Source organism: Molossus molossus, unplaced genomic scaffold (assembly GCF_014108415.1).
Source record: "Molossus molossus isolate mMolMol1 unplaced genomic scaffold, mMolMol1.p scaffold_m16_p_4, whole genome shotgun sequence".
NCBI classification, from domain to species: Eukaryota; Metazoa; Chordata; class Mammalia; order Chiroptera; family Molossidae; genus Molossus; species Molossus molossus.
In genome coordinates, this window is record NW_023425377.1 from 4575851 (window position 1) to 4602309 (window position 26459).

The 26459-nt window shown below is 49.7% G+C and overlaps 1 protein-coding gene across 5 annotated transcripts; it reads right to left on the minus strand.

Annotated features, from left to right (window-relative positions):
* Nucleotides 1-3410: 3410 nt before the first annotated feature.
* SFXN1 (sideroflexin 1) lies at nt 3411-26459 on the minus strand. 5 transcript variants are annotated; one of them, XM_036240700.1, is made up of 11 exons: nt 26348-26459; nt 19226-19398; nt 13432-13602; nt 12631-12729; nt 10989-11064; nt 10351-10436; nt 9306-9433; nt 8687-8736; nt 6560-6609; nt 6108-6155; nt 3412-5185 (listed from the first exon to the last, which is right to left on the minus strand). In XM_036240700.1, exons 2-11 carry the CDS (start codon nt 19387-19389, stop codon nt 5089-5091), a joined length of 969 nt encoding a protein of 322 aa, XP_036096593.1. In that variant the 5' UTR covers nt 19390-19398; nt 26348-26459; the 3' UTR covers nt 3412-5088. The 5 variants fall into 5 exon arrangements, with proteins under 5 accessions (XP_036096594.1, XP_036096595.1, XP_036096593.1 ...); XM_036240699.1 differs by lacking the exon at nt 26348-26459 and adding an exon at nt 24066-24229; XM_036240697.1 differs by lacking the exon at nt 26348-26459 and adding an exon at nt 22330-22402.

Consider the following 26459-nt stretch of genomic DNA (forward strand, 5'->3'; position numbering starts at 1 on the left):
TACCCAGAAGCCCTAGTTCCTTTCCTGCCCCTTTTCTCCCGTAGTAATTCCTACTCATCTTTCCAGGTGTCAGCTGAGGTGCCACTCCCCAAAGTCCTCCCCTGAGCAGGGTTCCTGGCTGGTGTCACAGCACTGATGGTCCTGAGGGTACAGACTGGGTCTGGTCTCCTGTTGTTCTGTGTTCCAACCCTGCCCCCTCCCACTGGAATTCAGGGACCGGGTACAATAAGCCCCAGTGGATGAATCCATTTCTGGTGTCTTTAGTTTGCCATTTCTGGCGAGATCATGTCTTTCTCATAGCTTCTTCTACCCTGTTCTTGACTTGGCCTGGGAAATCCAGATACCACTTTGGCTTTGAGCCACTTGCGTTCAGCTCCCAGTCCTGCGGCGCAATCTTGCAGGCAATGCTGCCCCCTGGCGGCGCCTCTCCATGCTGCGGCTCTCTCCCCAGCCTGGGGCTCCCAAACCACAGCAATGGTTTGGGGACGAACTTAACGTTTGTCCAGTTACAAAATGATACAGGTGCATTCCAGAAAATCGAAGACCCAGAAAACTATAGGAAATAAAAATTACTTGTAAATCCAGAGACACCAACTGTTAACCATTTTGTTATATAGCCTGCTAATATAACTTTTTTTAAAAAAATACTTTTTTCTTTATTGATTTGAGAGAGAGAGGAAGGAAGAGGAAGAGAAAGATAGAAACATCGATGAGAGAGAACATTGATTGGCCATCTCCTGCATGTCCCCCACTGGGGATCAGGCCCACAACCTGGGCATGTGCCCTGACCGGGAATTGAACTGGTGACCTCTTGGTGCCTGGGTCGACGCTCCACCACTGAGCCACACCAGCTGGGCTATATCACTTTTACATATAGCAATGCACTTATTATTGGAAAGATAAGATTATCATCTGCAGGGGTGTTTAAAACATAGCATTTAATATGTCCTGAGTTCAGAAGCAGAAGGAAATCTGCAAAATCAGAAAAGCATAAAGGAGAAAAATTTTAAATTATGTATAATCCCACCATCCAGAGAGAGTCTTTCTTCTCAGTTTAGTTTATATTTGTAAAAATCAGCCGTTATGTATCCATTTATCCTCTCTTGAAAGGATGACCTCACAGCTGGGTGTACTTTCACTGTCTTCCTGCCTGGTGGTTTCTCTGGAAACATCCTCCAAAGTTCCCCTTCTTCCATCTGACCCCTGTGGTCATGCCTTCCATGAACCGGGGTATATTCATCTGTGGGATTCATTCTTTTTTCTTGTTGTGATCCTCACTTGAGGATATATATTTGTTAAATTGATTTTAGAGAAGAGAGAGAGAAACATTGATGTGAGAGAGACACATCGACCGGTTGCCTCCCGTATGCGCCCTGTACTGAGGGATTGATTCGTATCTGTGCTTTCGTAAATGTTTATAGATCCTGTCAAACCAAACAGTCTTGTAGAGGAATCGACGCAACTTTCACACCCACCAGCAGTCCCCTGACGGCCTGTTTCCTGGTAGACTCACCAACTGTGTGGTCAGATGTTTGGTCCCCCGGGGCCACATGTGGGCTGAATGTACAGGGTGCTCAGCACCGGGACAAGTGCTGTCTCTTTACTAATACTCGCTGGATTCTCACAGTTACTTAGAGGGAAGTAGTCTTATCTTCATCTTACAGACGAGGAAACTGAAGTTTAGAGAGCTTAGCCTGACTCGGTTCACGACTGAACCCAACCACAGCATTCGTCCTAACACCCACCCAGTGGTTCTCAATCTGAATGTATGAGAACCACGCACGGGGCTTGCAAAGTTGGCTGGCCTCCACCTTCAGAGTTTCTGATTCAGGAGGTGTGGGAAGGGCCTGAGAACCTGTATTTCCAGTTCCCAGTGATGCCGTAGCTGCTGGCCTGGGGAGCACACTTTGACCACTGCTCCTATTACTCTAATGGGGACCCTATCTGGACAGGGCCTCACAGACCTAACTTTAACCTTGAGTGGGTACTCATTTGAGCTCTGTGTGTCCTCTAGACCGTGTGTGTGTGTGAATTGATCTCTCATAGTCCTTTGACTGCCCCAAGTTAGGTTTGTGGCAAGTGATTTTACTTCTTCACAAATTTTTAATAGAAATGATGCACAGAAGAACCCTTGGGAGTATTACAAGGAGTGACGCAAGCCAAAAAACACTGGACGATCATGACATGTTCTACCAAAGCTGGCTGTAGTCATTCCTGCTGCTGCAGAAGCTGGGAAGCCCAGTGGGAAGCACCTGGGGCTGGACAGGTATGGACTCAGATGGTGGTTGGGCCACTGTACATGAGACAAGTCAGTCCGCTTCTCTGAGCCTCAAGTTCCTTCTCTTTACAAATGGGGATGTTATGGACGCATTGTGGATTAACAAGCCCTAGCTGTTTCTGCTCGGGAAGGCCCGGGGCGGAGGGGTCCTCCAGAACAAGAGGGCTGGCTCTGGGACATGGTAGGACTTGGTGCTCACAGCCGCTTCCCTGGAGACTCCCAGAGATCAGGTTGTTTCCAGCTCTGTTCCCAGAAAAATCCCACATTTTGTTTCTTCCACATTCTGGAAACAACCTTTCCGCGACACGAAATGGATTATTTTCCGCATTTGGAAATTGGAGACGTGAGAACACTTTTTCAGATTCCTGGAAAGAGCCCAGGTTGAACCCCATGATCACGCGGACCCTTGGCTGGCCAGTTGTTCTGGGTGTGGAGACACGGGAGTAGACAAACAGAAGTCTCTGCCCTCGCGAGCCTGTTGATGCTGTGTCCCTAAGTGTGGCGGCATTGAACCGGGTGCTCACTCGGAATCTGGTGAGGGCCAAGTGTAAATTCATAGACAATTACAAGTCAATCTCAAACTGACCCATGAAGCTCAGAGCTCTGGGAACTGCATTATTCTTTACAAATAAAAGAATTTACTTTAATTCTGAGTTTATTTAACATTCCATCCAGTTGAACTGAAACAAGACATCGATCCCAACACTGGAGGGCACACCGCCGGTCGGCGCGTGCGTACCTCCTCGTGCCCACTGGGGCGTGCAGGCCGCCGGGACTTCCTCCGGGAAAGGGTGTCCAAGGGTTAGCAAAGGCCGCCAATCCTGGCTCATTTGTTCCTTTTCATAAACCATGATTAAACCAGACAGTAGGTGTTTATAGGTAAAAGCATCAAGAGCTGGAAGCATCCATAAATAATGTTCAAATAGACACAGCTCCGTGTTCATTATCTCTTTTATATATATATATATATATATATATATTTTTTTTAAACTTCTTTTTCTTTATTGATTTTACAGAGATGGAGAGGGAGAGAAAGACAGAAATGTCAATGAGAGAACATTGACTGGCCGCCTCCTGCATGCCCCGCACTGGGGATCGGGCCCACAATATGGGCATATGCCCTGACCGGGAATCGAACCGGCAGCCTGTTGGTGCATGGGTCAACGCTCAACTGCTGAGCCACACCAGCCAGGCTCATTATCCCTTTTATAACGATGCTTAGATCACGTCTTCCCCAGTGTCTAAAAATTTTAGTTCATCAACCTTCTTCCCAGCTATTAATTTTTCAGCAAAGGCAAGGATTCTGAAATGGAGCCCCCAGTGACCTGGGTGAGAATTCTGCAATTAGCTCGGGCGGGTGAGAGGGGCTCCACGTGCTCTGGGTTCTTGTTAAAAGCACCCTTGAAGCACCCCCTGAAGATCTGCCTTGAACTTCAGGCTTCTACTTTTTAAACAGAAGCATCTGTGGCAACGAACCCAGGCAAGGCCAGAATGTGTCATGGGGAACTTCTCTCGCTTCATAGGGTTTAAGACAGGAAACCGAAATGGGAACATTTTGGTGGCGTAAGGTAAGGCCCAGAGCTCAGACCCACCCGCCCTGCAGAGACACGAGGCACACCATTCTCCTTACAAGGAAATCAGCGTGGTCACATTGTCAGGGGAAACCTGCCAAGACTAGTTTCTACATTTTCCCACTTACGCATCTCAGAATCACAATGGAAATCGAGCAGTCTACAAGCAAGGGCACAACCACCTTGCCTGCGCCTTTGAACATCGACGGACGGAAACACAATCTCTGTCGCGTGAAGTATATTAAATGTGAAACTACTACAGATGATGTAAACAGTGGTCCAAGGAGTCCTTATTTCCAAACAGGATGGAATGTAATACACAACCTTCAAGTAAAATTCATTCAGTCACGGTTCATACACATTATGTCTGTTCTTTCGGAAAGCCAATGAGAGCTATGAGGACAAGAAAAGACATGTGGGGGCTGGAGCTGTAATCTCACTTCTGAAAACTGTCAGACAAATCAGAGTCCACCCAGTCATACACCAGCACCAGTACTGAGTAACGTCCTAAACCTGACATTCGTGCATTTTAGTTATCTGATTATCTGATGTAAATAACTGAGTATCAAGTCAACAGGAATAACGTTTGTGTAAGAGGGTACAACAGAGTACATTTAAGAGCCAGCCGGGAGCACACAGCTCGAGGGCAGGGCTGGCTCGCCACGCGCGTCTGTGTGTGACTCTCGGGAGGTATGTGAAGGTCTCACCCCACGAGCCCCCAGGACTCGTCGTCTGCTTTGGGCTGCCGCTGCCCAAACTGGAGGCCAACGGCCCTTAATATGTACGAGTCGTTTCTTATAGCTTAGCCTCAGCGCTCCCGTGTTTTCCCAAATCACTACCTAGATGGCCCTGTTTTGAAACAAGAGTGGGATAAAAATGCAACATATTACCCAGATTCCTTTTCACGGACTGCTCGTCAGTTCCTTGAGCACATTCTGGACAGCTGCTCGGTGCCTAACAGTGCTGTTTAAAAATCGAGGTGAGGGCAGGGTGCTCTCTGAGCAATGACTATAAAAGCTACAGGAAGGCTGTTTCTGTCCATGTGGCAGGACTCGGGGTGAGAGGGCCACCGGTGTGGGCGCCTGGCCCGCCCCCAGTGCTGTGCGGTACGTGGCAGCTGGACTCTGAAGGCGAACGTGGGTCTCGAGCGGTCCTGTGCCTGGGGGAGCCGGGGGAACAGGACCTCCTCACCAAGGCCCCCAGGCTGGGCGGGCTGTGGCGGAGGGGTCTCTCCCTGCATCACAGCCCCTTGTTGAAGTACACTCGTCGTAACTCAGGGTGGCTCTCTCGGATCTTGGCTTGCAGCTCAGCCTCCAGGCTTGTCACAGACATGGAGCTGGAGTCAGGGAGAAAGCACAGTTATTTAATGGGCAGAGGTGGGGCCTGGAAGGTCCTGCCCTGTCCAGAGGAGTCTGGCTGCCCGCGCCAAGGTGGTGACAGGTTTGCTTTCCTTTTCAGGCAGGGCAGGGTCGCAGACAGAAGAGGACGGGCAGGTAGGAGGTGGCGCTGTCAGGTGGAAGGACCTGAGAAAGGTCGTTCTGGGACAGAATGCCTCATCCGAAGCCTACTCTGAAAGCCCGAAGCATGACAGACCTCGTGCCGGGACCTGTCAGCTCAGGAAGGCACCACAAGGCAGAAACTGGGCAACACTTATACAGAACCCACACAACAAACGGCCCTGCTCTGTGCCTGGAAGTGAGCGCAGGCGGCTGAAGACCTAGATTTATACGAAGCTGAGTCAATGCCGGTCAGTCCAGTTCTGGTGTCAAAAGCAGGACGCGAGGGCAGCCTGAGACGAAAGTGCACAATGAGGCTTTTAAAGCACAAAACCAAGTGGGGTAAGGGAAGCAAACACAGCGCCCCAAGCTCAGTGGCGGAGTGCTGTCCCTGGGGCTGGGGGCGGGGCTTCAATGCCGATGCATCGGACGGCAGGTGCAGGTGCCGACAGGCTGGACGGCAGTGAACTGCATTTAAATGTTTATAAAAGCAAGTTCGCCCCAGAGTTAACCTGACTCCTACAAAAAACAGGCATTTTCAGACAGATCAGGAGCAGAGAGCAAAGGGCTGGGTAAAGAGCGTTTTGAAATTGAACAGATGTGCATGTGAGTTCCGCCTCCAGCTGTTGGTTTTATGTACTTTGGCTTCCTTCACCTGCCGGAGCCTCAACTTCCCCACCAGTGAAATGGAGTAACAGCCCCGTGTCTTCACCTGGTTTCTCGGATTAAAACCCATGATCTTGGGAAGAGTAACAGACATACCTGTTCTGGGGAAACAGAGCACAGCACAGGGGCGTAGCGAACACCAGACTTAAAAGAAAAAAGACAAATCAGAGCTCTTGGAAATGGCTGACTTCTCAGATTCTTTTTCTAGTTTACTTTTCTAACAACTCCCTTTTTCTCTTTGAGCCCCACATGCACACAAAAAATGTTCTGTTTGTATCATTTTATTACGCCCAGGAGTGCCAAATAATTAAAACAAACAACAAAACCCGAGGCGTTTCAAAGAATCGTGCAAACAGCCCCAAATGTTGTAGGTTTCCCTAAAGACAGTTTAATTCTAGCTAATTATTGGGCCCCTAAGTCCCAGGTGTTCTGGGATGGTCTCATTTTCAAAACTGGGTCCCATGTTATCTCCACCTTCCTTCCCCTTTCATATGCTGCACATTTATCTTTTAAAAATAAATTATTGATCTCAAAGGAACTCTACTCACCAGAAGCCAACCAATCCGACTTGAATGGGCGCACTCATCCACGGGAACCTCTGTGTTGAGACATAAATTATTTTGAATACTTTTTATAAAGCTCTTAGAGACCATTTCTTGTGCCGATTAGCTGGAAGAACGTCTCCACATCACAAGTCCAGATGGAAAGTGATCGGTGAAGTCCGGGGGACACTGCAACCAGCATGCCAGTCTGGACTCCTGCCACACCCCGTCCGTCAGTAAGCGCACATGCAAAGACCAAGCGGCTTCTCCCTGTTCTCCCTCGCACATGAGCTGGGCTGGACCCAGGAGGTGGAGAGTTCGCCGTGTTCAGCTATAATGCCTCTCCTGGCCGGGAGGCAGCACAGCCTGGCGCCGTGTCTGCCCTAGCAGCTCATTCCCACCGGTGGGGAGCCGGCAGACCAACCCTCCAGCTGCGTGTCCCTGTCTGCAACACGAGGGTTGCCACAGCCTCCTAAGAGCATGCGGGGGAGGACCCGCCAGGTCACACCCACGGAACAGCGGGCCGGTGCCTGGGATGGAGCAGAGGCTCCACCAACACCCCCGCCCCCGCAGCTTTTCCTTCTTGGTTTGAGCTACTGTCCGTCTGGTTCAAGCTATGAGCTGGCGTCAGACACTTTGCCTGTCACGTTTTTGTTTTTTAATGGAAATGACTGAGTTAGTCTTTCAGAGAATAAGTGCTATTAGATTTTTAGTTTACAAAAGGAGTGGTACCAACATATACACTATAAAGAGCGATGAGGTTGATGGTCCCATAACTAAGGCCACAGAAATAGCTGCAACCAAATTGTGAGCTGGTTGTCATGACATCAGCCAATTTAGTTAAGAGTCAATGCAAGCGGTTAGATGGTGATCCCAAGGGCTGTGTGCAAGGCGTACCCTGGTCCCCGAAGACTCCTCCGGTGAGAGAGGACATCGCACAGGTTAACGTGAGGGGAGAGAGGCGTGGACTAGAGAGGAAGGGAGAGATGTTGTCAAGAGGAGACAGATCCACCGAGCCCCACCCTCAAAGGACAGCAAGGAGAGGAAATGCTGGATCTCGGGCACCTCGCTCCGTCTGGTGAAGGATTTTCATAAGGAGACGCTAAATCCTTGTCCTTGCACTTCCCAGACACGTGACATCTACTCTGGCCAGGTTCTGAACGAGCTGTTGTGGAAGGGTGAACTGGGGCTCCTGCCAGCCTGCCTGCAGCACCCCGGGCTCCCGTTAGCACGGGGCAGCTGCCCGTCATCTCAGAGGACGTGAGCAAAGGAAAGGCAGAGGGTCTCAGTGGAAAGGTCAGTAACAAGGATCCTGGCGAAGTCTGACTTAGCCCATGAAACTCACACTGGATGTGACCCCTCCTCTTGACTCCTCCAGCCCCCCTGTAAATTCATCCCTACTTCTCAAACAGGTCTGCAGAGGTCTTTTGAGGGTGCAGCGCCCTGGGGGTGGGAACCAGGGGCCTGTGGATTTCTCCTGGGGAGGCTCCGAGGCACAATGGGACACTAGAGAGCCACAGTGACACGCTACTGCACACTTCATATCCACATGTAGGCCTGCTAGAGGAAGAAGCTGGGGGAGTATAATTCTTCCGCATCCCAAGTCTTCCCAGAAAGAACAGGGGACCGAGGTAAAGCACGAGCTACTGCACCGAGCCACGGACGCTGCGAGGAGAAAGCGCTGAGATCTCTTGGTTAGTTTCATCCTGTGACGTTGTCGGACGGGGGATGCAGTTGATAGATTAACGAATTATTAAATATGCTCTTCAAAGAAAAATAAACCGGGGCACCAAACTCACTGTTCCATGAAGCAACCTGCAAATTACTTTTTCATTTCTGATAGTGTCGATATTGACTTGTGATTTCCAAATTCACACCCTCCATCATATTGCCTAGCTAAGGTGAAGATGACTGAGTCATAACCTCTCGGTAGACACAGGCAACACTTTTTCGTTTACAAGAGCTTTTTCAAACATCTGAGACTAGGAATGAAATGTTCTGGAAACATCTTTTTAGTTACGTAAGTGGCCAAGTGCCACTGGCCTTCAAATTCGTAGGAAATGCTCCGCACGGTGTGAGGTCTGGAAAGGGCTGGAAAGGACAGAGACATTGACAAACAGAACCAGGGCTTACCTTTAGAAAGGCTTTCTTTTCCAAGGTGTTCATGATGAACGGAGGGATGGCTGGAAGTGAAAGCAGACCCACTTAAATCTTTATTTCATGTCTATTTTCAGCTCATATTTTTTCCTCAACAATTTGACAAAAAGCTCATATCACTTTTAGGCTATTTTCATAGTGGCAGAGTGAGACTATTTGTAAGAATTCTTTAAAATACTTTAGGATTGAAAAAATAATCTGCTGTTTCCATTCTCTAGATTTTTGAAAAATAATGTAACGCTCTTTTCCAAACAGAAAGTCCTATATTCCTGAAGAGAGCTTTGCACTAGACTTTAAATATGAACAGCGCCAACATCAGGAGGTCTGCCTCCTGTACTAATAAAACAAACGCCGCCCCCACGGGGGCTGGGCAGCCTGTGCAGCAGACGCTGAGACTCCTGCCTCAAGCCCGGCAGACCTCTTGCTAGCTGTGTGACCCCGGAAGAGTCACCTCACCTCTCTGAGCCTCAGCTTCCGGTATTCTCACCTACAAAGGAGCCAACACCCAGGGGAATGATATTTTTGGTTCATGGATGCACAAACCCTTTCCAATTTGTATTTGTTGAATGAATGGATGGATGACAGTCGTACTAACCCATGCCAGGGGCGGCCATGAGAATCCTGGAGACGACCACCTGTGCGATGGCTTGTTTCGCAGCCTGTGCCGACTCGCCCAAGCGGGTCCCATTTTCATCTGTGACGGGAATGCCAACTTTGAGTTCCCTACAGAGCAAAACGCATGCCGAGATGTTCCCAGATGCTTCATAAACGACTGGAAAGACCAAGTCCCCATTTCATCCGATCACCCACTCGAGTCATTTTGGGCAAGAACAAGTATCTTTTTATATACCACGAACAAGTTTAGTCCTTGTGTGATTGGCACAGAAGTAAAATAACATGGTAACTTTATTTTAAAAAGGGAGGAGGGGTAGCAATTTAAATAAAATGTGACTCGAAGGATGACTATACTAACTGGAGAGGAAGGATGATTGTTATGCTGTGCAAGTTTGAGTGACTTTCCCAATGAGAGAGATCTGACACCAGGCAGAACCAAGTGACCTGAGGAGGACCCGGGGGAGTCGCCAGCAGAGGGCGCTAGGGGGTGTTTGTGGCAAACCGGTACCAAGTTACTGACGCTGTCATCAGAGCTCCTATCATTACCCTGTTTCTCATGATCCATCCCCAAATGCCTTTCCCCATTCTTTCTTCTCCTTTAATTTTTGCCAGTTCTAAAAAGAATACTTCCAAAGATATAGATTAGTATATTTTAAACTCCAAAAGACAATTCTAGGGGAAACGAAGGACCTATCCAGAGAACAAACTTTCTGTTACAGGCCTTCTCGGCCTAGCCCGGGCACAGTGAAATCTGGGTTTGAGGTACAGGCTTGCAAACATTTTGTTACATGGAAGCGCAGGGAGTGTGCCAACCTCCTGCCCTCAGCCTGCCCGGCAGTTCGCAACCTGGCGGCTAAGCTGGCTCCGTCCGCACCCCAACTCCAGACTACTTTCAGGCAGGTCCCCAATCTCATATGATTTTACCTGTAAATGCTAAAGTAAGTTTTAAAGTTTCAACAAAGCTAATTCTTACAAGAATCTTCTGTGGTCAAGCACAAGCCATGTCTAGAAGTCCTATGGCTTACCTCTGCCTCATCAGCGGGATGTTAATGCAGTTAGCAGCAGCTACCGCGGCAAAGGGCACGAACCGTCCTATGAGTGGCGACACGTGCTGCGGAAGAGAATTCCAAGAGCTTGGCCGACTTCCCTGACTCCTGAATGACAACACTTACTGCTTCCTGAAAACTGCCGGCAATGCACGGTCCCGTCTGTACGGAAACTCGGGCCGACGGCACTCTCAGACTATTTCCTGGAGCTATCTTTGTATGTCTAGCTGGGCATATGCGACTTCTAAGATGTTTTGGCAGCTGAGTGTGATGAATGGAGGGGAGCATTGAGTCCCAAAGTCTTGGGGTCAGGGGCTGGCTCATCCCCCCTTACAGAGGTGTGGCCTGAGGCCCGCGGCCCACACAGCCTCAGGCGGGCTGTTCTGGTGGGTGAGCACTGAGCTCTTAACTTAGCACTAAGGATGGCCAGGCACAGACCAGGGTCTCGGCTATGGGTGGCACCCCTTCCCAAGGCAGACACAATGAAAACATGCCGTCAAAGATAACGGCTAAGAAGAAAGCCACAGGACTCGACTATCTTGGAAAACAATGGAGTGCTCAGAGCCAGGCAGGCGAGAAGCAATCTGAAGCTTTCCCATGGGACAGGCCCCGAGCACCTTGGTCAATGCGTTGAGTCCCAGAGCAGTGGCCACGGCGCCAGTGGTCGCAGACACGTAAGCTGTCCCCAGCTCACTGAAAAGAGAAGCGCACACACGTAACGGGTGTTGTCAGGACACGCTGGCCCTGCCCTTGTTAAAGGGATGATGGGCGAATGTGAAGGGGCGTGATGAGAACGCACAGCCTGCAAACCACTTCACTGTCTACAGGCGGAGAAACCTAGAGAGCAGGAAGCAGACCCGTGGGCAAGGAAGGGGATCCTCACGGAGGACCTCACACCTCCGCGCACATGGGACCGTGGAGTAGGTGTGAGCAGGGCGGGGAGGGAAGGGAGCTGTGGATGTGGAGGACACGGCACACTGGGGAAAATGCTTGCTGGCCTAAATGTTTGTGGCACGATTGCTTAAAAAACTTTTCAAAATATTAAGATACATACTGAAAGTAAAAATGCAATGCTGTTCTTCTTAACATGATATCTTAGTTTATAAAAATTCCAAAGTCTTGCCCTGGCCAGTTTGGCTCAGCGGTTAATGCGTCGGCTCACGGTCCAGACTGACCTGGGTTCGATTCCCGTTAAGGGCACGTACCTCAGTTGTAGTTTGTCCCCGGCCCCGGTTGGGGTCGTGTGGGTGGCAGTCAGTTGATGTGTCTCTCTCACATCGATGTTTCTCTCTTTCCTTCCCTCTATCCCTCCCGCTCTGTCTGAAGATAAATGTAAAAATGTCCTCGGGCCCTGGCCAGTTTGGCTCAGCGGTTAGAGCGTCGGCCTGCGGTCTGGAGAGACCCGGGTTCGGTTCCCGCTAAGGGCACGTACTTCGGTTGCAGTTTGTCCCCGGCCCTGGTTGGTCGTGCGGGTGGCAGCCACTCGATGTGTCCCTTCACGTCGATGTTTCTGTCTGTCTCTCCCTCCCACTCTATCTGTACAAAAAATGGAAAAATATCCTCGGGTGAGGATAAAAAAAATAAAAATAAAAAATAAAAATGTCCTCGGGTGAGGATAAAAAGAAAAACTAATTCAAAGTCTCATCTTTGAAATACAACGAAGCCCAAGCAATTCCCTCCTATTAGAAATACGTTTCAGTTCGAGGACTGGGTGCAGGGCAGATGTGAACACCGCTGGCTGCAGAGTCCGTATCGTCTGTGACACGTGACAACAGAGGAAGAATACAGACCGTCAAAAGCAATTTAAAGGGATACAACAAAACACTGAAATGTTAGACAAGTTATGCTAAAAATTCAGGTTAACTGATGGCTTTGGCCTGTCTAAAACTTTTTTTCAGGGAGGCAAACTTTTAAACCCATTCACTTTCTTTTTAGCTCCATCGATGACCAATGTTTAAGAATATCAGGTATAAAAGCCCCCTTGACCTCTGCAGAGATCACACTGTGGACGCCACTACCTTTGACGTTGGCGTCTGTCCACACACACAGGGAGACGGGGACCAGCCCTGAGCGGCTGCTGTGTTTTGTGGGGAGAAGAGCCCGAGCGGAGGGAAGACCTATCTTCCTACAGTGACCTTGGCGGTGGGAGGGAAGGGCCACTGCTGAAAACTGCCCCACGACGTACTTGTCGCTCAGGAGAGCACCACCCAATGGAATGAACACTGGAGGGGCAGCGGGCGGGGACATCAGCAGCCTTACTTGACAGTGAGGGGTGCGTCTCCACTCCTGTTGGTGTAATTGACCACGGCATTGAAGGACTGGTTGACCCACTGCCAGAACAGCACCGCCGGAGTAGTCCTGAAACAGAGCGGCTGTCACAGGGCCGCCGTCGCCTGTGGCCGCCGCTGTGCAGGACAGAAACGCGAACCCCAGTGACCAGAGAGGAGGTGACCGGAGACAGGAGAATGCTGTGTCGAAGGCTTAGGACCTGGTGGCTGGGCAGATTTTTTTTGGTCTCTGCTTCTCAGTTTCCTCATTTGTTAGAAACAAGTGACACTGAGCTCAGAGGGTCACAGTGAGGATGGAGTTAACACACACTTTATCTTAAATTTGTAGAGAGCCTGGCAGAGTAGGCACTCAGTAAATGTCAGGTCCCTTTTCTTGGGAGAAAAAACATTTGTAGGCTAAGTAGTCCCGACCCCTCCTCACTGCACACGTGACCGAAATGTCTCATCTGCACCTCCACCTGCACCCATACACCCACACTGATGTCATACGCACGGCTGGGGAAGAATTTGCGTGGCCACTTTTTATTTCATTTTTCTGTCTCATTTTCTTTTGGGTCTAAGCTTTAAGGAAAAAAATTCAACCTCACTTTGAACAACGGAGAGAATACTATTCAGCGAAGGAGAAAGGTACTACAAACCCCTAGAGTTACACCTATACAGAATGGAACTCAACTTGAAATCGTATTTATTTCGATAACATTATTTACCTACAAAAATCCACTCTAAATTTCTGCAATACAAAACAAACTGTTGCCAACTTCCCATAACTTACCTGTAAAATGTCATCATGCAACCTGTGATGGTCATGTTCATGGGGACCTGAGCGGACATCCGTCCTATCAAAACCATCTTTTCACCAGTGTCAGGATGAAAAGCTGAGTCATAGATGTACTTCGCTCTCCACAGTTCGTTTTCCGTAAGACCCGGAGAAATAATTCCCTGTCTAAGAAAACAATAAGCAAAGCACAAGTGCTCATGTCAAACACCTCCCCAGTGGTCTGGACGCAAGCAGCAAGGGTTCCAGGCTTCCGTTACTTCAGTGACAGCCCAGATGGAGCGACAGGCCCATCCAGGACCTGTCAGTGACATTGTAATAACAGAGGACAGGAGACGCTTAAAATGAGCATTTCAAGCCCACATATCTTAAATTATCTATTATTTGGAAAACCAAAAACATACTTTGTATAATAGGGAAGTAGTCAACTTCAAAATTCAGTTTTCAATGACATACTTAAAAATGTATTTTGAACTTTGCAAACTCTAAAATATTTTTATCCAATTAGACAAAAGCTGTGGCAATCAAATAATTCATTTTCATATCTATAGTTTGAAAACCTAGATTAGAAAGTCTCATTATTTTTTTCTCCTTGTCAAAGAAACATGTTCATTGCTAAAAAATTAGGAAACACAAAACTGACTACAACAATCACATTCAGGCCTCACTTGCTCAGCGCCGCGGGGATGTTCTGGGGAACACTGGTCCTTCTGGGATCTGGCTACACGACGTGTTTATTTAAGGCATCGCACCACACCTGATGCCTTCCCATCCCCGTTTCTATTCAGTAAGACTGCAAACATTTCTCTGCATCTTTAGATATTCTTCTATATCATCTGCACTGGGCTGAATATTGTGTGACCCCCCACCACACACAACCTTGTCCACCTGGAACCTCAGAATGTGACTTCCTTTGGAAACAGGGTCTTTGCAGATGTCATTAGTTAAGACGAGGTTGTGCTGGATTGGGAGGGGGCCCAAATGCAAGGACAGGCCATGTGCAGCTACAGAAACAAGGCCATGGACGACAGACAGAAATCGAGGAAGAAGGCAGGACTCTCCCTAGAGCCTCAGAGGGGGCACAGGCCTGGCCACACCTTGATGTCAGACTTCTGGCCTCGGGAGCGGGGAGAGATGCATGTCTGTTGTTTTAAGCCACTTGGTCTGTGGTTCTTTCACATCAGCCACAGGAAATGAGTACATGATCCATTTAAAAACTACTGTAAAACAGTGTATTATACCGACCCCTATTGGTGGACACTAATTGCTTCTAAATGTTTCCATTTCTAAAGAATGAGGAAGTAAATATTCTCATAAATAAATCTATCCCCACTTTCAAGATTATGTAGAAAGAAATGGGTGCATTTGCTGAGACAAATGCAATGTAAAACATTAAAACTTGAAATGTCTCCTCTCCGTCCCCTACTTTTATCAGCAACAGACGCAGCATTTCTGTTTCGGTAGCTTGTATGCATTTTACACACTGTGCATGATTCCGTGACCTGTGTTATCTGCTGTCCTGGACATTTTCATTTTTATGTAGTCAGGTGGGAACAAATCAAGTTTCTGCCCAGAAAGGCCTGACCCACTTCAAGGTTATACAAATGTTCACTATTGTTTGTTTGTTTGGTTTTGGTCACATAAGGTTTTAATCTATTTGAAATTTATCTTAAGATACAAAAATATGTGCCCTGGCTGGTTTGGCTCAGTGGTTGCAGCGTCGGCCCACGGACCAGAGAGGCCTGGGTTTGGTTTCCACTAGGGGCACGTACCTCGGATACAGTTTGTCTCCGCCCTGGTTGGGGTCGTGTGGATGGCAACCACTCGATGTGTCTCTCTTACATCGATGTCATGTTTCTCTCTCTCTCTCTCTTCCTCCCTCTCACTCTATCTGAAGATAAATGCAAAGATGTCCTCGGGTGAGGATAAAAAAAAAAAAAAAGATACAAATATGTGAAACTTGCTTAACTTTACTTTCCAGTGGCTGGTCTGCCATTCTAGTACCAAGATTTAAATGATCTCCTCGTCACGGTTGAGAGTTTGTGAATCCGCGCCTGCCTCTGGATGTTCTGTGGGGTTCCCCTTACCTACATCTCCATCTCGTGGTCCCAGCACCCACATTAATGTCAGTTCACGTGGAGCTGTGGGAGAGCGGCGGTCCCTCACTCTCTTCTTTCTTAAAAATGCCTTCATCATACTAATTCACCCTTCCAGGGAGCCCTTAGGGGGCTGGTGCTGTTATAAGTGATCCCAACTGTATTTAGCTGAACCTGTATCACTCTGGAGAGAACGGACACCCCACCAAAGTCAGACTTTCTCTCCAGCCTACGGCACATCTCTCCAGTTACAGAGCCCCCCCACCCCTAATGACCCCAGGACTCTAGTAAAATCACCTCACACTTCTGGGTAAGTCTGTTCCCAGATATTTTATTTGTATAGTTTGTGTTCTTATGGGTGAGATTAAAAAATATTATCTACTTGATTACTGCTGGTGTATAGGTTACAAACTACTTTTTGTGTGTGTGATAGCAGCCCCTCATCACATTCTTTTATTTGTTCTGTTGGGGTTTTTTTCACGTGATCGTTGGGAATATCATCATTTACCAAAAAAACATTCTCATCTTTCCAGCATCTCCGGGTCCTCCCTCTTCTGCCATGTCTCATGGCACTGGTTGGGGCTTCCAGAACGTATCACGTGCTGGTGAACACAAAGGCACCCTGAGTTGCTCCGACGTAAGGAGAACGCCTGGCGGCACAGCGCTTCTGGGTGTGCTCTCTCGGATGTCCGCAGACGTCATGGGAAAGAAAGGGTCCAAGTGTAAGTCCCGGAAAGGGCATCAAACTGCCTTCTTCGCTCCAGGACTTCTTGGAATCTTACAGTCCATTCATATTAAGGTTTTCTTTTTCGTCTTTTTGTTAATTGTGGTGAAATGCAGATAACACACAATTTCCCATTTCAAGCACGGGTAAGTGTACAGCACCGTGGCACTAAGCACATCCAGTGTCCCCCCGTCCCCGCAGCATGGCCCACCTTCAGACCTGTCCACCTTCCCCAGACCAACTGCCCCGACTCCTTGTTCCCTCCTCCCCGGCCCGACCGCCGCCCTCCCCTCTGCCTCTGAACTGTCCTGTCTCGGGACCTCATCTAATGCAGTCACACAGCACCTGTCCTTTGGGGACCGTCTTGTTTCACTTAGCATAACGTCTTCAAGGTCCGTGTGTTGTAGAGTGCCTCTATTCTGGTGAGTTTCCTTAAGGCCGAATACTGTCCTGTTGCATGTCTAACAGTTTGCCCAGCCACTCGTCTTCCTCAGTCCGTCCCGTTGGGCTGCGCCTGCCTCTTGGTTACCGTGAGTGGTGCTGCTAGAACAAGGGTGCGCAGATGTCTGTGCCCGGTCCCGATTCCAGTTCTTCTGGCTACACACCCAAAGCAGAGTTGCTGAGTCACATGACAACATTATTTCTCACTGTTCGAGGAACCTCCACATATTACAGATTTCCTATTTTCTAACTCAATTCTGCCTCATCTCCCGATCATTCAAGAAGGATTTCTGGCCCTGGCCGGTTTGGTTCAGCGGTTAGAGCATCGGCCTGTGGTCCTGAGAGACCCGGGTTCGGTTCCTGCTAAGGGCACGTACCTCAGTTGCAGTTTGTCCCCGGCCCTGGTCGGTTGTGCGGGTGGCAGCCACTCGATGTGTCCCTTTCACATCGATGTTTCTCTCTCTCTCTCTGTTCCTCTCTCTCCCTCCCACTCTACCTGAACAAAAAATGGAAAAATGTCCTCGGGCGAGGATAAAAAAAAAGAAGGATTTCTGAGGAATTTATTTTGGATGTTCTTGCATACTTTTCTGTGGCCTTTGTAAAGAAGTGCAATGTGGCGTGGAACCCCAGGGTCACAGTGCTCTCTCCTGAGGACGCTGCGCCCACTCTTTCGCCGTCTTCTGGTGTGTTCAGCGTATGGAGGAAAAGACTGAGAACTCTCTGACATGCTTTTTAAAGTACCTTTCCCCCTGCTCTTGGATGTTAATGGAATTTTTTAAAGTTTCTTTGTAGAAAAAAGGAAAAAATTGCCTGATGGGTCCCTTTAATTTGTGGATGTGTTTTCTCGCCAGAGGGAACTTCTCTCTCACACTTAGTGCTGCTGCTTTTCCGTTCCTCTGGGTTCTCCTTTCGAAGTGTCAGCTAGAGATACGTTCACTCTCCATTCCCTGTTCCCCTTAAATAACGTGCCCTTTCCACACCTTCCACCTTCTCCTGTGTCAGATGACAAACTACAGCCCAGGGCCCGTTTCTGAATGGCCTGAGCTCAGGATGGTTTTACATTTTTAAAGGGTTGATTAAAAAAACCAACCAAAAAGGAGACTATGCAACAGAGACTGGCCTGCAGAGCCTAACATATTTACCAGCCGGCCCTCTGCAGGAAGAGCCCCCCCGCTGACCTCCACCCGTGGGGAGCGTCTCAGGCCACTGTCCACGTCCGTTCCGCGTCCCTTCTTCGCTCACTCAGTCCTCGGCCCCGCCTCCAGCGAGGGCTCAGCTCTGCGCTCACAGGTTACAGTTCCTTGTGTTCCATCCGCTGTCTCCTGTCCTCCCCTGGGGCCGTCCTCTCCTCCCCTCTCTCCTCCCCTGGGGTCGTTCCTCCCGCTGTCTCCTCCCTTCCATCTCAGCTCCTCCTCCTTTCACAGCTTTGTTCCCAGGCCCACAGGCCGTCCACTCCCCAGAATGTCTGCTGCCTTCCCCGCCTGCTCCGTTGGGCCTTCTCCTCAGGCCCGCGATGCCCTCGCCCTCGCCCTCACTGGCACCGGGTGGCACCTGACCAGGCTCAGCGCTTTCAATTGAGTTTATCGAGTAGCCCGTTTCCTTCCTAACCACCCACATGGCAAATGCTTTTACACGTATTACATGTTTACATTTTTTTTAATCCTCACCCGAGGACATTCTTGCATTTATCTTCAGAGAGAGCAGAAGGGAGAGAGGGGTGGAAAGAGAGAGAAACATCGATGTGAGAGAGATACATCGACTGGTTGCCACCCACACGACTCCAAACAGGGCTGGGGACAAACTGCAACTGAGGTACGTGCCCTTAGCAGGAACTGAACCCGGGACTCTGTTCCACAGGCCGAGGCTCCAACCGCTGAGCCAAACCAGCCAGGGCTCATGTTTACATTTTTAAAAGGATTATTTAAAATAAACCAAAACCAAAACACAAAGAATATGCAACAGAAATCTTTTGTGGTCCGTAAAGCCAGAAACAGGTCTTATATGGTCCTCAGGGAGAAAGCTACGACCCCTGCCTTGGAGCGTCACCCTTCCCTCGCCAGATGCCGGCTCTCTGAGCTGATGGAGGGCCCCCAACCTGCAGCCCTTTACCCCAGCATCCTTCGCATCTGAGCTCCTACCTGTGGTGTTTATTCATTGGGGCGTTATCTCGGAAGCAACCAGCATGCCCTAATCCTTGGCATTGTGCCTTGTGCGTGTGCTTCTCCATCTGGAGATGGAGAGATGCTAGGGGGCAGCAGATGCAGGCGGGGGTACGGGAGAGGGCAGGTGCTGTGCAAAAGGGACCACACCGATTGGCACCTATGAACGGGGGGGCTGTCTCATTTTCAGGGTACTATGACCCCTGGACACCTGTGTTAAGGGTCAGCAAAGGGGGGTAAAACACATCTTCCTATTTCCTTTTTTTTTTTTTGTAAAAAGGATTCCATTGCTAAGTGAAGGTTTAAAGACAATAGGCTAACATGATGATCCGTTATCACAGTCAGCCAGAAAGAACAGCCACTGATGTTACCTGTAATCATGCACGATTTTTCTGGCGTTCTCTAGTTGTTCGTTGGTGAGCAGGAGATTCCTGGGATCCGTCACAGTGAAGAAATGATTGGCGCGTCCCACAAAGGTGCTCTGATCCCATCGAGGCTCTCTGATGTTGATGTTTGGTGGGAGCTCCCCAGACATGGTCCTGGACTAGGGACAAGGAGACAAGTCCATCGAAGACTTACAATGTCGATGCACATTCAGGAACTTCATCATCTCAGTCTCCTAGTAAAGATGCATGTGTGTTCCTACTTCCAAAATAATTCTGCTGTTAAGAGCAGAAAAATCATCTAAACCCAAAACTAAGTCTGTCCTAAATCTCAACCAAATTTCAATAATTTCCCATGTACCATGGTATTTCATCAGTCCTTACTTTTGGAAACCTAGAAATACGCTAGAGAAACTAGAAATAGAAAAAGTTAAAACTAATATCAACAGTAACATGGTTTTCATGTTTGAAACTTTTTCTGGGAGAAACAATCAACATCAACTGCCGCAGTCTGGTCCAACGACCTTTCTTGTTTCTAACAGCAGAAGGGACTAAACACCATCGTGGGAAGGGGTGAAGTCCCTGGGGTGGCGGGGGGGGGGGGAAGGAACGGGTACAGTTTCCCTGCAGTCTGATTTTACCAGGAAAGATTGCAGCACCCCAGGTCTTGTGGTCCCAGGTCCGAACTGCTGTCTCCCCTCCCCCAACAAAAGTTGAAATTAGTCAAAGATCACACCTCTTTCTAGAGAGGTGTTCTTGAGCACCTTGTCGTTCTGACAGTATTTCATGACAATGAATAGTGACATTTGTTAAATAACAACTGAACTGAGTAAATGTGAAGATCTACTTGGCATTACTGAATGATTCACAAACCAGGCAGCACCCCATCTCGCAAGGAGAGAGGTGCTCCGAGCTGGACAGACTGGGGGCAGGGATAAGGAGAGAAAAGACTAACTCATCTTCCCCGGGGACTGGAAAGGGGGCTATTGGGCAGATGACGTCACAGGTGCTGACCAGAACATTCCAGACTGACCAGTTAGGATTACATCCCTGGGAAAGGTCAAAACAGCAATTAGATCAGCTATTAAGTTTTGGTTTGATGTCGTGAGCTTAGCCCAAGTGACTCCATTTTGGGCCTGTGGCTTTTTTCCAACACAGCTTTACAACAGATGATTCTCAACGTGGAGTTGCTGCGGGGTACACTGGGGGAAGTCATTCTGTTGCACAGCTTTGTGATGATACTGGGGGACAGCATGAATGATCATGACACTACAGTGGGTCCAGAGAAAGTTTCAGAGAACAAGATATCACTCTTCCGAGGCAGACGTGGCAGGATAGGAGCAATGCCTCACCTCACCTCGATGGGCTGCACACGACTCCCAAGAACGTGTTCAAGAACGTGCAAGTGAGCCTGGCTGTTGTGGCTCAGTGGCTGGGTGTCGACCCCTGCACCAAGAGGTCGCAGGTTTGATTCCCGGTCAGGACACATGCCCAGGTTGTGGGCCCAATCCTCATGGGGGGCATGCGGGAGGCAGCCAATCGATGTTCTCTCTCATCGATGTCTCTCTCTCTCAAATCAATAAAGGAAAAAAAAATTAAAAAAACATAAAAAGGAATGTGCAAGTGAGTTCATTAGCTTTATAACACCTGACGCAGGTGAAAGATACCACCGAGATAATGGGAAGACATCCGTGGGAGGACATTCTCTTTGCCACGTTTATCTGAGGCTCTGACAGGGATGCAAAACCACTGAAACGGCTTCAGAAATTCAGAGAGGCCACGGAAGAGGCAGAATGGTGGCCTGCACAGCCACACGTGGGCCGAGTGGAGCCTCCCCAGGAGGAGCTTCCTGGCCAGTTCCCAGCTGGGTTAGTAGCTGCAGGTGGCCAACAGCGAAATGTTTTGCTTTATACATCACATCAGCAGGTTTCTGATTTCCAAGAGATTCAGGTTTCATGATGCAAAGAAATGATGGAGTGGGGGTGTAGAGGAGAAACAGAGGCTGCAAGATTCCAGAACAGAGACGGTAGAGGGCGGTGACCGGTCACGGCGGTCCCCGACACTGAAACACAGGCAGGCCTCACCTGATCGGCCTCAGCGCTCCACACATCGGAGGCCGTGGCAACTCTGCCCGGAGCAAGTGATGCCCCATTTTCTGGTAGCATATGCTCACTTTGTCTGTGTCACAGTGTGGTGATCCTCGCGATAGTTCAAACTCTCTCTTATTATTGTATTTGTTATGGTGATCTGTGTTCAGTAATGTTTGATTTACTGTAATTGTTTTGGGGCACCACGAACCGCACCCATAAAGGATGTCGAACTTAATGGATAAATGTGTATGCTCTGACTGACTGCTCCACCCACTGGCCATTCCCATCTCTGTCCCCCTCCCTCTCCTCGGGCCTCCCAGTTACCGGACATACACCAATAGTGTAATTAGGGCATTTGATAACGTACCAGGGCCTCTGAGTGAAAGGAAGAGTCAAACATCTCTCACTTTAAATAGAAAACTTAAGGAAACTGTTGAGCTGTGGATGGAGCTGTGACTTTTTCCAAGTCACTTTAAAAATAATATCCCACTCTTTTAGGCTAGATGTCGCAGTCACTGCACAGCTGTGCAAGGGTGAGGGCCACCCCCGACTCCTCAGCCCTGGACCATCTCCCCTCACACATCAGCCTTCAGGGCTGGTGAACAGTCAGCTCCAGTTAGTCACTGGTGATCAGTTTAGCTTCCCGAACCAGCTGGTTGGCTGAGCCTGAGTTCCTGGCTCCAAGCAGCATCTCCCTAACTGTGCTGTAATTTGGATCCTGAGAAGCCGCCGAGGTGACGAGGGAGGGGTATGCCATGGAGGCAACAGACCTGAGTTCAAATCCCAGCTCCACTGATGACTGTGACTTTGCAGACAGTATCCCTCGGCCCCAGGTTTCAGGACCTTTATCAGCAAAGTTAGGACACTGCCTGGTAGTATGTACTAACATCTAATGACCACTCAGTCTAAGCTGTCACATTACCTCTCTAATCCTCGTGGCAGTTCGGTTACCGGGGCAGTTAGCTAACGTGCTCAAGTAAGTGTTGGTGCCGAGGTGCTAACCTCATTTGTTGGGCTCTGGAATCCCTGCTCCCGGACAGGTGGTTGTGACCAAAAAAGCATCTCCCTGGAGATCCTGATTCAACAGCTGTGGTGGGGCCTAGGAATCTGATCTTTAAGAAGTATACCAAGAGCACCCTATGATTAGTTAAGTTTGGGAAACACTATGTTAGAAAGAATTTTAAAAATTATAAGTAAGTAATAACCACAAGCCCTACCAGTTAAAGGCAGATTCTCACCCTCTGTGGGGGCAGTGTGCATATTTAGTGGCTCCGTGGCCATTCGCACTGGCTGCTGGGCCGGTTCCTCCTGGCTGGTCCCTGTCTGTGTGGGCTCCCTGCCCTGCTGAGTGCCTACCCTGGCAACCCATGTGATCAGACTGGACTTTAGCCACAGCGATCTGGGTTGGCGTCCCGGGTCTCCCCTTCTGCCCAGGCATGTCACTGGGGGCCACACGGCACGCCTCGGTCTCAGTTTTCTCATCCGTGAGATGGAGACCGGAGTTGGCTCACGGTAGGCTTAGCGAGCTGAACTGTATGAGGGCCTTATGAACCTTGGTGAACTGGGCCTTGCAGACCAAGGTAGGGTCCTCACGAACAAGCCGGTCTCCGGGAGTGGAAGCTGCTGTCCTTCGTGGCTGGAGCCCAGCCCACGGATGCACTGGCTGGGGGCGGGGTGGGGGAGGAGCAGAATGGAGCTTCGCTGCCTGAGCGCCAAAAAGATGGTCATAAATGTCTGAGAACAATAACTTTTCCCTAAGATAAACTTTATTTCAAACCTTGAGCTACATGCCAGGGAACTGCTTCACTACTGGAAAAAAGGAATTTTCCACAATTACACAGAAAGTAAGTTAGTAGAGAATGTGCTTTGTCAGGAACTTAGTAACATAGACCTTTAACCCTGGCTAAAGATTAACAATGACAATTAAGGCATTAAACTGGAAACTTGGTTAAAACAACTACAGTTTGAAAGAGGTAAGGAAGAGTCTGGTTGCCCTGTTTATTTAAAAAAAATATTTTTTCCTTTATTGAATTTTTAGAGAGAGGAAGTGAGAGGGAGAGATAGAAACATTGATGAGAGAACATCGACTGGCCACCTCCTACATGCCCCCCACTGGGGATCGGGCCCACAACCTGGGCATGTGCCCTGACCGGAAATCAAACCGGTGACCTCTTGGTGCAGGGTCGACGCTCAACCACTGACCACACCAGCCGGGCCTTGCCATGCATTATTAGAGTGCTAATCCTTGCTTCAGCCCTTTATGAGAATTTCCCCTATTTTATAGTTACTCAGAGAAAACAAGTTCGATGCCCCAGATGATACCGCCTGGAAGCTGCTCTTCTGTCTGACCTGATACCACACTCCTGACATTGGGGGGCCAGAGGCAGGTCTGCCGAGGCAGTCGGCCAACCCAAAGGCCTGAACAGCAAACCCCCTATTTGCTCGGCTGTGAGCCAGTCATCCACACACAGCATTCTCATCTCATGGGCGTGGCCACACAGGAGACCACATTCTAGACCAGAAAGTAAAACCCTGTGCAAAGAATGACATTCTCCCAAAGGCATTTCCACTGGCAGTGGCTGGCTGCTGCACCCTCCCCTCTGCTCCGGGAGGTCTGTGTGCAGGGCATCCGGTCTCCACTCAGGCAGCCACGGAGAATCACTGCCTGCTGCCTTTCTCCCCACCATTCTCCCTGCCCCCACCTGCCGCCCCCCACGCAGACCCCACTTTTCTGTTACCTTTAAAACACCCAGGTAACAACACAATCCTTGTCCATATTCCAGTCCTCGAGATCGATATTGGGTTTGGGTTTCTTAATCAATATTTTAGGATGGGCAAAGCTCTTACTCATTTAAAAAAAAAAAATTCTGTTGGTCTCTACTTGAGGTGGTGGCATCAGCCCGTAAAAATGATAAAATACTACCAATGTGTTATATTTCAGATGTATTCAGTTGAATATTTTACCCACTTCAAAGAATCCATTCACAAATTATATAACCTATGAAAATATCTGAAAATTAACAGCCTAAGTTAACTAAAAACTGAATGACTTTGGCCCTCACCAGTTTGGCTTAGCGGTTAGAGCATTGGCCTGCAGACCAAAGAGTCACGGGTTCGATTCCAGTCAAGGGCATGAACCTCAGTTTCGGCTCAGTCCCCAGCCCTGGTCGGGGTCGTGGGGGAGGCAACCAGTCAATGTGTCTCTCACGTCGATGCTTCCCTCTCTTCTTCCCTCCCTCCCACTCTATCTGAAGATAAATGGAAAAATATCCTCGGGTGAGGATTAAAAACAAAACAAAACTGAATGGCTCTGAACTTCTTATAATTCAGTATGGATTTGTCACATGTTCCAACTTCACTTGGCACTTTTCTATACCCATCCACAGGGGACTTGAGAAAACTTTTACAGAATATTAAGCGTGTTCTAAATATGTTCCCATCGCTGAACAGAGCCAGTCCTGCTACACAGGTTCCTCTCTGACAGCTGCAACCACGGGCACCATCCATTTCCTGAAGGCCCCCGGGGCCCTGGAGCCTGCTCGCTCTGCCTAGCCCAGGGTGAGTACAGAGCCACGACATACTGGAGCTGAGTGGAACCGACTGCGCCCTCTCTCCAACCACCACCATTTGGCGAGCCAGGTGCCTGCAGTCCTGAGGGGACAAGGGACCTGCTTGAGGGCCTGCACTTTTGGGTGGAGCCTCCACTCACCCTCCCACAGAGCTCCCTCTCCTCTTATAACTCTTGTATGTCAGGTCTGAGTCCAGTATCATAACAGCAGCAATGCCCCCTTATTTACCTGAGTACCCCCTTTCACCTATTACAATGCCCAGGACACGGAGGAAGCTCAGTAAACTGGGGATGGACAAAGGAAGAGAAAATCTAGAACCACCCAAATCAAAATCCAGAGGGTGAGGCAGAAGAGATTGAGACCTTTGAGAAAATCACCAACAAGATGCCCCGGGGGTCCAGAAGGCAGTGGCCCATAGAGGGGGAAGTCACCCCAGCACTGCAGAGCTCGGGGTCTCGGTCAGGCACTCGGCAGCTATTCCTTGAGTGTGCATGGGGTGCAGGCCATTGCTGGGTGCAGAGGCCAGTGAGCAGAGATAAGCCTAGGCCTGACCACAAGGAGAGCATAAAGCAAGTAAACACAGTTCAGTTCAACTGCTGACAAATGCTATTCAAGGAAAATCACAGGGGCACATCTAACAAAGGACGTGTGCGTGAGGGGGGCAATTTACACAACTCCGCCTAGGGGAAGCTATACTGATGGCCAGCTGTGTGACCTTAGGCAGATTACTCAACCTCTCTGAGCCCCGGCTTTCTCATCTGGATTAGGAAGGCAGCACAAGTACCTCACAGCGCTGGAAGAACTGAAAAGTACAGGGACCTAAATCACCTGCACACATTTACTAGGCAATGCGGTGACTGGCATTCTGATAAGGCTGGAGACCTGGGACAGCAGGGACAGATCAGAAGAGCACAGAAATGCAAGGTCCCCCACCCAGACCAGGCTGTGGCCCATCTCTTCGCTCCTGGATTGCGAGTTCTAGGGCAGGGGCCCGTGGTTTCCTCTGACCGCAGAGCCTCTCTGCCCCAGGACAAGCCAAGAACTAGGAAGGGGCACGAGGGGCGCGGGGGGTCGGTGCCACCTGGTTACCTAGCAACCGTGTGCCCAGGGGCCTGTCCCCGCGGCAGCCATCTTGGGCTCTCCCCACTCAGTTCCTCGTGGCTGCCACCAGGGACAGCGTGGCAGGGGGTGTGCGTGGTGAGCCCCCTCCCATCTGCAGAGCTCAGGGGAACTCGGGCTGCTGGAGCGGGGAGTTACCAGGCAGCCGACGGCAGCATTGCCAAGGTGCAAGGACCCCTGGCCCAAGCATGGCTCGGGGTCTTGTGATCGCAGGGCCGGGGGGCGCCCTGGAGCCGGCCCCGGAACGCGCACCCCTGCCCGAGCCCGTGCCCCTGCGCCAGGCTCCCTGCGCGCTGCCTTCCATCGCTGCCGCGCTGCCGCCCGAGACCTACCTCTCCCCGCGGGCCGCCTCCAGTACCACTTGCAGGACCGGCTAGGCGCCGCCTGGGTCACCACCGGAAACGCTTCTCCCGCCGCCGCGACAGTGCGTCAGGGCTCCAGCCG

What these genes read in the sequence shown, in the direction of transcription:
- SFXN1 (XM_036240697.1), bottom strand. Translation starts at nt 22,389, where the DNA reads ATGCTTTTTTGGTCACAACCACCTGTCCGGGAGCAGGGATTCCAGAGC. An exon ending in AAAATCGTGCATGATTACAG is followed by an intron (nt 13,603 to 19,225) that starts GTAACATCAGTG and finishes TTGTTTTCTTAG; the next exon opens with ACAGGGAATTATTTCTCCGG. An exon ending in GACGCACCCCTCACTGTCAA is followed by an intron (nt 11,065 to 12,630) that starts GTAAGGCTGCTG and finishes TTCTCTTTTCAG; the next exon opens with TGAGCTGGGGACAGCTTACG.